This window comes from Etheostoma spectabile, chromosome 16, assembly GCF_008692095.1.
Source record: "Etheostoma spectabile isolate EspeVRDwgs_2016 chromosome 16, UIUC_Espe_1.0, whole genome shotgun sequence".
Lineage (NCBI taxonomy): Eukaryota > Metazoa > Chordata > Actinopteri > Perciformes > Percidae > Etheostoma > Etheostoma spectabile.
Genome location: NC_045748.1, coordinates 23409924 through 23420188, shown reverse-complemented (window position 1 = coordinate 23420188; position 10265 = coordinate 23409924). Strand labels below are relative to the sequence as shown.

The window sequence follows — 10265 nt, the reverse complement described above, 5'->3', positions numbered from 1 at the left end:
AATGACAAATAAATGATTCTGATAAGTGGAATATTTAAAAAATAAAAATGGACTGTCAACCATGGTATGTGTTGGTGTTGCATAGTTTGTCCACCAGAGGGCGCTCGACAACGTCCCTGTTGGCAACACTGATTATTTTTTTAGTCACTGTGTTTTTGTTCAAAAGGTCTTTAAGTTTCGTATCCTAAGTTTATATTTTTATACATTTTATATTATCAGAACTTTAATATATTTTGATGTTCCTCTGTTCTGTTGTGACAATAAAACAATTTTTTTTTTTATTCTAGTGAGAACTCAAATAACTACATATAACTAATGTTAAGGAAATCGGTTTGTTTTGTTACGTGTTTCTGGATTTCTTTATTTTTTGAAATATATATCGGCTGATATATCGGAATATCACATATTTGTATTTGGTATGAACACTACAGATGACCAGAACACTACAGACCAGTCATAGCAACCGTAATTCACTGAGCAATTTCATAAATTTTGGACACATTTAAAGTCATTTGTTTTTTAATGGGATCTTTTAATTTATCATCATTGTTGCAGTCTATATTTCGTTTTCACAATATTCATTCTCAGTGTCTTTTCATAATCGACCACTCACTGAAGTCAAAGGTTTTCAAATTCGACACATAGCAGCTTTAAAACTCAGGAGCTGATTTCTAGTTATCAACTTGAACAGAATGGAAAATAGAACCAAAATATAAAATAAATATTGGAAAGTTTTTTTTTTTTTTTCTTCTTTTTTACAATTGTCATTCTGTGAGCACTAACGTCAGGGTCACTGGAGACGGTTTAGCATCAAGGCTATTTTCCCATAATCCACAGCAGTCACTCCAACAGGATTAGTCCACTTTTTTTGGCTTGCGATTTTTCCACATGATAACTGCCATGAAGGCCCCTGTGGAGAAGATAAGAGAGGTAATAACATGGACATATGCACGACACACATTGTCACGTCACGTATAATGCGTAGAGCATTTAGAGGGTTGTCTGAGGACTCTGCTTTGTTTACTACTCACCTATACAGAGGAGCAGTACTACTGCTGCAATGCCAGGCAGAATGACCGAGTACTCCCGAGGTAGAAAATACTTGTGCAGTACGTGATCACTGTCCACGAAAGGCTGAAAAAAATAATATATCATTTAAAAAGTTTTCTTAACCCTCATGTCGTCCTTGGGTCACATTGACCCGTTTTAAGTTAATTTTTTAACATTAAAAATATCAAAAGATTTGGGAAAAAACAGAAAAAAGCACCCATAACATTGAAAAATTGGCAAAAAAGTTGGAAAAAGCAATAAGAATGTTGAAAAAAAGTGACCAAGACGTTGTTGTTTTTTTTCATGATCGATGGGAAAACAACACAAGGGTTAAACATGCTTTAAAAAGACGAAAATTGTTGTTAAATGTGGTCAAGTAAAACAAGCGGGGTAATTATGCATGTGATTATTATATTTAGTGAGATGGTAAAAGCATTAAGGTGGTGGTGGCTTTTCAAATGATCCATTTTAGAAAATTAGATATCACTGCAGGGGTGGTCTTCCTCCACGGCGCTGCGGAGGAGGGTCTGGCGAGTCCACATAGCATTCCGTGATGGGAGAAAAACGGGCTCTGGTTTATTGGCATTTCTTTCAACCAATCACAATCGTTGGATGACGTTAGCCACGGTGTCACTACAAAATCGCCTCAGAAGGGAACATGTTTTGGTGGAACATGTATACGTTTAAAAGTGGTTTACAAAAAAACTCTGATTGGACAGATAATCTAGCTAGCTGTCTGGATTTACCCTGCAGAGATCTGAGGACCAGGTAACCATAGTCCTCAGATTGGACAGATAGTCTAGCTAGCTGTCTGGATTTAACCTGCAGAGATCTGAGGACCAGGTAACCATAGTCCTCAGATTGGACAGATAGTCTAGCTAGCTGTCTGGATTTACCCTGCAGAGATCTGAGGACCAGGTAACCATAGTCCTCAGATTGGACAGATAGTCTAGCTAGCTGTCTGGATTCACCCTGCAGAGATCTGAGGACCAGGTAACCATAGTCCTCAGACTGGACAGATGGTCTACCTAGCTGTCTGGATTTACCCTGCAGAGATCTGAGGACCAGGTAACCATAGTCCTCAGAAATCCACCGGAGGTTAGAACGCCAACACAAAGAAAGCGGAAGGTGACGGATGTCCGGCCGAAAAGAGGGAAATCAGGGGGAATTTCCAGCGGCAACGGAGCAATCCCGGAAGTGGAACGACTGAACACACAGAGGCTAACCGCTAGCAGCTAACAGGGCGAGCTAGCTACCAGCAGGATAGAGACAGGCAATGTGAATAAAAACAATGTCGGAGTTGAAAACGCCTCTTGTTGTTACGTAAGGGCCCTGTTCATGTTGCACAGACATTTTAATTGTGTTATGTGTCTGTTAAGAGGCACAAAGGCACTCTAAAACTTGCCTAGACCGCTGCCGTTTTAGCTGAGCGGACGCTCCTAGACATAGCTGCAGCTGCTCCAGATAGGCCGCACCGATTCGCCTACTTTTTTTTCCAATTGACTGTACTTGCATATTCATAGCAATCAAGATTAACGTAAAAATTGGCCGGAATTCTCCTTAAAGGAGAATACATCCTCAACAAAAGATGCAAAAGAAGGAGAGTATATTATGCTCAGGCTATATGTGTGCTGACTCAGATATAATTACAAAAGTCGATCCAAATGGAAATAAATAGTATTAAAAATACAGAATGACCTAGGGGCCTTTATGTATTTATATCTGGGTTGTAATCTGTTTCCCTTTTCATTAAAGAGGTTTTTCGGGTGACCGGATAGCTCAGTTGGTAGAGCGGGCGCCCATATATAGAGGTGTACTCAACGCAGCGGGCCTGGGGTTCGACTCAGACCTGCGGTCCTTTGCTACATGTCATTCCCCCTCCCCCTCTCCTTTCATTTCTTCAGCTGTCCTGTTTTGGACCTAAAACGCCCAAAAAATAATCTTTAAAATACTTTCTTTTTAAAAAAAAAAAAGATATTTCCCGCATACATTGATTCAGAAGAAGGTAGAAATAAAATTATAAAAATTCACCAGAATGCAAGACATGAAGTGTTTTATTCTCAAAATGTTGGAGGACAAACCTGGAGGACACACCTTGGACTTTGGGTTGCCAGGCCAGTTTTGATTGGGCCAGATGTTATTGTGCTATTTAACTAACATCTCCAAACTGGGCAAGTAAAACATGCACTGGCTATTAAGAAGCTGGGCAAGCCAGTCCCCGTTTTGCATTACATTCAGTTTAGTTAAATGGGTCCCGGGCTTATCCCCAAACCACGTCAAGTCCTAGAAACGCCCCTGCACGGCAGAAACGTTTTAGAAGAAGAAAACGGTTTAGGGTTTTAGGGACGTAAACAGAACCTACCAGGATGATGACCCAGACAGAGTAGTATGTGAACAACAGAAGGCTGAAGACAACAAGACTCATCCCAACTGCTTGATCCACTCCTGTAGCCTGAATGTAAAAAAACAAAAAAACACAAATAAAAACTGAGCAGAAGGCATGTGGGTGTTGTTATATGTGGCTGGCAGGACTTTAAATCCCAACGAAATTATTTTAAATATTGCCCAGACAAACTTGAATGAATGTGGAATATCAGTGCCGATAACTAGGGCTGTGCAATTAATCCAATTTGGATTGCACTTTCACACATTACGTCTGCAAGTAAACTCGTCTTGTTTTCTGAATCTCACACACACAGTGCAATGATGTCTTAAATCCTACACGACGGGCATCGCTACTAGTACAGCTGAGTGCTAGTGTCGCATATATGTCGACGCTCGCATGACACATGTGACAGTGATACAGTAGCTAGCACATGAGTGGCACGAGAGTTAAGTCATCAGTCGACACACTGTGAGCAGACTGAAACGAAATCTTACATTCACATGAGATCAGACGTTACATGTTAGTCAGCTTACTACTTACTTCTACTATTTTATTTTCACATTTGCACTTACACACAACCACATCACACAATTTTCATCTACAACACCCACACCCACCACACACACACACACACACACACACAATCCCACTTGACCACCCTGCCTGCACTGCATCCATTTAATATACACTCATTACGCCGCCACCTTATTAGGTACACCGTCCACTGCTCGTTAACACTTAATTTCTAAGCAGCCAATCACATGGCGGCAACTCAGCATTTAGATGTAGACATGGTCAAGAGAATCTCCTGCAGTTCAAACCGAGCATCAGTATGGGGAGAAAGGTGATTTGAGTGACTTGAACGTGGCATGATTGTTGGTGCCAGAAGGGCTGGTCAGAGTATTTCAGAAACTGTAATTACTGGGATTTTCACGCACAACCATCTCTAGGGTTCACAGAGAATGGGCGAAAAAGAAAAAAACATCAGTGAGCGGCAGTTCTGTGGGCGGAAATGCCTTGTTGATGCCAGAGGTCAGAGGAGAATGGCCAGAAGGTTCGAGCTGATAGAAGGGCAACAGTGACTCAAATAAACACCGTTACAACCAAGGTGGGCAGAAGAGCATCTCTGAACGCACAGTTCGTCCAACTTTGAGGCAGATGGGCTACAGCAGCAGAAGACCACATCGGGTGCCACTCCTTTCAGCTAAGAACAGGAAACTGAGACACAATTTGCACAAGCTCATCGAAATTGGACAATAGAAGATTGGAAAAACGTTGCCTGGTCTGATGAGTCTCGATTTCTGCTGCGACAGTCGGATGGTGGGTCAGAATTTGGCGTCTACAACATGAAAGCATGGATCCATCCTGCCTTGTATCAAAGGTTCAGGCGGTGGTGGTGGTGTCAGGTGTGGGAATATTTTCTTGGCAATCTTGGGCCCCTTGGTACCAATTGAGCATCGTTGCAACGGCACAGCCTACCTGAGTATTGTTGCTGACCATGTCCATCCCTTATGACCATATGTACCCAACTTCTGATGGCTACTTTCAGAGGATAATGCGCCATGTCATAAAGCTGGAATCATCACAGACTGGTTTCTTGAACATGACAATGAGTTGGTGTACTCAAATGGCCTCCACAGTCACCAGATCTCATCCAATAGAGCATCTTTGGGATGTGGTGGAACGGGAGATTCGCATCATGGATGTGCAGCCGACAAATCTGCGGCAACTGTGTGATGCCATCATGTCAATATGGACCAACTCCCTGAGGAATGCTTCCAGCACCTTGTTGAATCTATGCCACCAAGAATGAGGCAGTTCTGAAGGCAAAAGGGGGTCCAACCCGTTACTAGCATGGGGTACCTAATAAAGTGGCCGGTGAGTGTATATGATAGTATATATATATATATATATATATATATATATCAGAGTATTTATTCAAAGGGAAATTCAAAAAGTTTAAGGTGTTTTCATTGTTGATTTGTTTAACTGCGTTTCTTCTTCTTTTTGAGATTATATTTTTAATAGTTTTTCAAGTTCAATAAAGGCATCTTTCCAAAAGTCAATGAGATTGTGTTGAATAATCCTGATTTTAATACTGACCAACATAACAGGTTTTTCTTCCATAATCCAGCAGCCCTAGTTGACATTAGCTGAATAATGAATTTCTTTAACTTAAAAGGAATACTTCTGCCTAATGCTGTGGTTTTGTACTTCCATAAAGTCAGGTGACAGGCGGGGGGGGGGACAACAGAGGTTGTCCTACAGAAGACAACAACCGTTTTCACAAGCTGAGTAGCGCTCTTCCTGATCAGCTGATTGACCTTTAAGTGTATGAGTTTCTAATTTATATGGGTCGCATGGTAGAATATTACTATTATTAATATAGAAGGCCTCTACCAATTATTACATAGTAGTCTAATTGTCAATTTTTTTTTTACATAATTTTCTTCTTGTTAGTTGTTGACACTTGTCCCTAAACACGTTCATAGCTACAAAAATTACAAGGGGGGATACAGTTTAAATACAGAAAAAAAGTTTTTATGATGATGATGATAATAATAATAACAATAATAATAATAATAATAAGGCGTTGTTTACTTCATAGGCTGTGTATTTGTGTTATTACATTATCTGCATCACATAACTGTGCTTTATAACTAAAGATGTATCCTGGAATTCATTCTTATCTCTAATTTTTTTTTTTAAGTAATAAATAAAAACGTCTTTTTAAAGTTAACTGAAAGAGACCGATCCATTGTTAATCCCACTTATTTCTGAGACAATTAATTGTATAGCAAAATTTGGAATTGTTACAGCTCTATAATGTAGTATAGCCTCTATCTGAAGAGAACAAGTGGCTATCCACCATCACCGTGATGTCCTAATCTATAGTTTTTAAATTCACATAACATGTAATTTCATGTAGGCGTCAATTGAAATTATGTTGAGGACCGTAAAAGCAATATATGCTTAGCAAAGAGCACATAAGGCTGTCTTTGCATATCTCCACTTTATAAGAGTCTGTCAAACAACAGGCACCAATTAACCACTGTCGTAGGGCATTATTATTCTGTAAATGTAGCTACATCTACAATAATAACTTCCATTCACAATCCCTTTGGCGGCCTACAGCTCACTCAGTTAATGCGCTTACTCCATGTTGGTTAAGTGCTGCAGTAACCCGGGATCGGATCCAGCCTGTGGCCCTTTGATGAGTGTCATCCCCCATCTCTATCACCATTTCACGTTTGTCCACTTTCTCTATATAAAAAATCCCCAAATTAACCTTTACATTTTTTTAATTTTAATTAATAAATCCCACTGAAAAAGATGTAAACCCCAAATAATCTCTCTGTTCACCCTTACATGACAGGACGGGGAGGTTTAACTGAGGACAGCTCACATACTTCCAGGTCTACACTGTATGGAGAGCCATGCCAAACTCCATTCAAATATCTGTTAGTTAACAGTTGATTCGCTTATAAATTTGCCACAAACGCATGTCGCACAACATTAGATACATTTATTTCATGAATTAACAATGCTACATTAAAACGGCGTAAAACGTATTAATGTTCGTTTATGTTTCATGAATGACTTGCGAAAGAACGTTCTGGGAGAACCTGTTGTTAAGGGAATCCTAAGTAACGTTTGCTTACGTTGTTTGCGGGTTTGGTACATGTGCAAGTTAGTTAGTTAATTACATTTGCTATAAACTACAACGAAGACAAACCGCGAATTATAATTGATTTAACGTCGACAACAGAGCCAACGTCGACGTTATAAACTAACATTATTGTGCCTAAAATGTTTCTCATAACCGCGAAAATTAACTTTAGCTAGCTAACGGTTACTGTCAAACGTGAGTTAACTGTGCTTTAGCCAGCGTGGCTTCGTTATCGGAGGAAACGGTCCAAAGCTTTAGTGTGCTTATCTATCAGTTAGCGTTATAAAAGAGCTGCAATATAGCCACTTGTTTAAGTTTAAGCAGCTTATCTTTCTTACCATTTCTGTTTGTTGACGCTTCCTGTTGTTCTTCTTCGTGTTGATATATCCGGCTGACAAGATGGATCGGAGGGTCAGTGCTGCCCCCTACTGGTTGACCTGCAAAACACACGTTATAAAGATAATGAAGCTACTGCAACTCCAGACTAGTGGAAGGTTGGTGTTGTTGTTGTTTTTTGTTTTTTCAAAAAAGTGGATCTTTTTGCACTTTTCCCCTCTATTTGTATTCACTTATGAATTTCAAATACTTTATTTTGGTGACTTTTATGCATTCATTTGTGCTGGATTAGCTTTTCTGCTGGTTATTTTAACGAGCACGCTTTTCGATGCCCCAAATATATTTAGGGGTGGTTACCCTAATGTGGGACATTTTTGCTTTTTGGACTTCTGTAGTATATTACAATGTGAAGGCCACACATTAAATCCACACCCAACACCATTTTGAGACCCTCAGGGCGTGTCCTTATCAAATCAAAAAAGAAAATGCAGATAACACATTAATAAATGAGATGATATGAGTGCTCTTAGTGCCAAACTGTCTGATAAACTGCAGCTTCGTAATGTGGGACACTGTAAAATCTATGATAAAAAGGCCTAAACCATGGTGCACCTTCATTTATGAATGATAGTAAAACTTATTCAAAAAGTAATTATGGAGGTTAATTTTATTTTCCGTCATTTTATCCTTTGCAATGTTATTCCTTTTGTTACAAAACCAAGGAAAAAAATTGCTAGTATTTAATTTCCTTGTCTTATCCTTTGCCTGCCTCTCTCTCTTTCTCGCCATTGTGATCTGAAATATTTTATTCATAAGTCAACAACATATTCGTGGTATAGAATGGAAGGGCCTTAGTGAGTTTTATTTCGGCTATTTTCTTTAACACTCTCTACTCCCTTCACACACACACACACACACACACACACACACACACACACACACACACACACACACACACACACACACACACACAACCTTCAAACCGGCGTAAAAAGGTCCCTTGACCTGAAATATCTGTAGTAATAAAGTATTTTAATACTGCACAAGATCACTAAAAACATGTAAATAACCATCGCATAAACCAAACATTCTTAACTGGGTTGTAGATTTACAACTGTCCTACATTAGGACATTACTTGTGGGTCAATACAATCAATTAAAATCAAATATATATATATATATATATATAGATTAAATATACACCATGCTATGCTATTTTCTAATGAACAATTATACTATAAGCTCATTAAGATAAAAAGTAGCATGATTATTTTGATAATAATTGTATGTCATTGTCCTTATGGTAGCTGTCACAGCAGCCACTTCCTGTTTGATGATGCCCTAATTTATGACTGGACAGTTCAAAGGTCATGTGATTTTGATCACATGAAACTACAGCTTTGCGTTCCCATTGTTTTCACTGACATTCATTTGTTTGGGGAAGGGCCAGACCCACTGAGCTCAGGTGACCCACATTAGACAGTGTCCCACATTAGACAGTGTCCCACATTAGACAGTGTCCCACATTAGACAGTGTCCCACATTAGACAGTGTCCCACATTAGGGCGATCCACCCCATGTTGCCAAATTGTACCGTTTTTAGTCCAAACGCATGCGCGCACACCTCAAACATTTTCTTATGAGTGCATTACTGGTTCCACTATTATTCCATTTATTTAGTATTTATTCATCATTCTCATTCTCATATCTCACTTATTATCCATTATTTATTCATCATTCTCATTTCCTATTTCAGAACTGTTCATAATGTTCATACTGTTCATATTGTAATATAATATCTTAATACTATTTATCCCATGTGCACTATGTTCCACATTTAAATATTTTTTTTGGTCTCTTCATTGCCCTCATCTTTCTACATTGTTTCTGTTTAGAGTATGTATATATTAGTGTGTCTATATTAGTGCGTATATGTTGTTTGTTGGGTTGTTTGTTTTGAATGTGTAAGCACATTGAGAGCAACTATGCTCCAAAGGAAAATTCCTCGTATGTGTCTTCATACCTGGTCAATAAAGCTGATTCTGATTCTGATTCTGATAAAGTTAGTCGCGTGGTGGTTGATGCATTAGACGTTAGATTGTTACGTTAACACATTCAGAAAAGTGGCGCTTGTGTCAAGATGAAGGCTTCGGTTTGGTTTAGATCATCTTTATTCGAGGGGAATTCATCATTTTAAGAAGACATTTGTTTATTACAGCAACAACAACACAACAACAACAAAAAACCCTTTGGCAGTGAAGGGGCGGGGTCTAATGCTAACACAGTTGCAAAAAAACTGGTTTTCACATTGTCAATATTTGTTATTCAGTTTAAATTGATGAACAAAATGGCCATTTTATTCATTTGCATGAATAAGGGGCACCTGCACATTTAAAGAGGTAACTTCCCTAACAAGGAGAATAAAAAAATGAAAGCAATACAGAATATCTGGATGCCTTTCCGCATTATATTCCACTTCCAGTATGTTTTTATATTTTCGTCGCCCGTTCACCTTTACATAAATAAAGACATTTCAAGCATAATTGGACGCAGAAAAGTTAGAAATAGGTGCATAACAATCCATTATGTAGGAAATTGTTTATTGCTTGATTTTTTCTTAGGGATGACCCCGGATCCCCGATATCAAACGTGTCCCTACTGTTAGTTGTTTAGTGTTGTTTAGTGTGTAACTTTTTCATAATTATGAATATTTGTTACATTGCCATTGAGCCATTGGCAAATTAGTTGATACAAAGAGTATCGTAGAAACACAAGTTAAGAGAATTGCGTTTTCTAAAGAGTTCATCATATTGTTTAAATCCT

The 10265-nt window shown here is 38.7% G+C and overlaps 1 protein-coding gene across 1 annotated transcript; it reads right to left on the bottom strand.

Moving 5' to 3' along the window:
* Positions 1-515: 515 nt before the first annotated feature.
* Positions 516-7602, bottom strand: dpm2 (dolichyl-phosphate mannosyltransferase subunit 2, regulatory). The gene is made up of 4 exons (XM_032539274.1): positions 7445-7602; positions 3413-3502; positions 1032-1134; positions 516-910 (listed from the first exon to the last, which is right to left on the bottom strand). Exons 1-4 carry the CDS (start codon positions 7445-7447, stop codon positions 855-857), a joined length of 252 nt encoding a protein of 83 aa, XP_032395165.1. The 5' UTR covers positions 7448-7602; the 3' UTR covers positions 516-854.
* Between the last annotated feature and the right edge of the window lie 2663 nt (positions 7603-10265).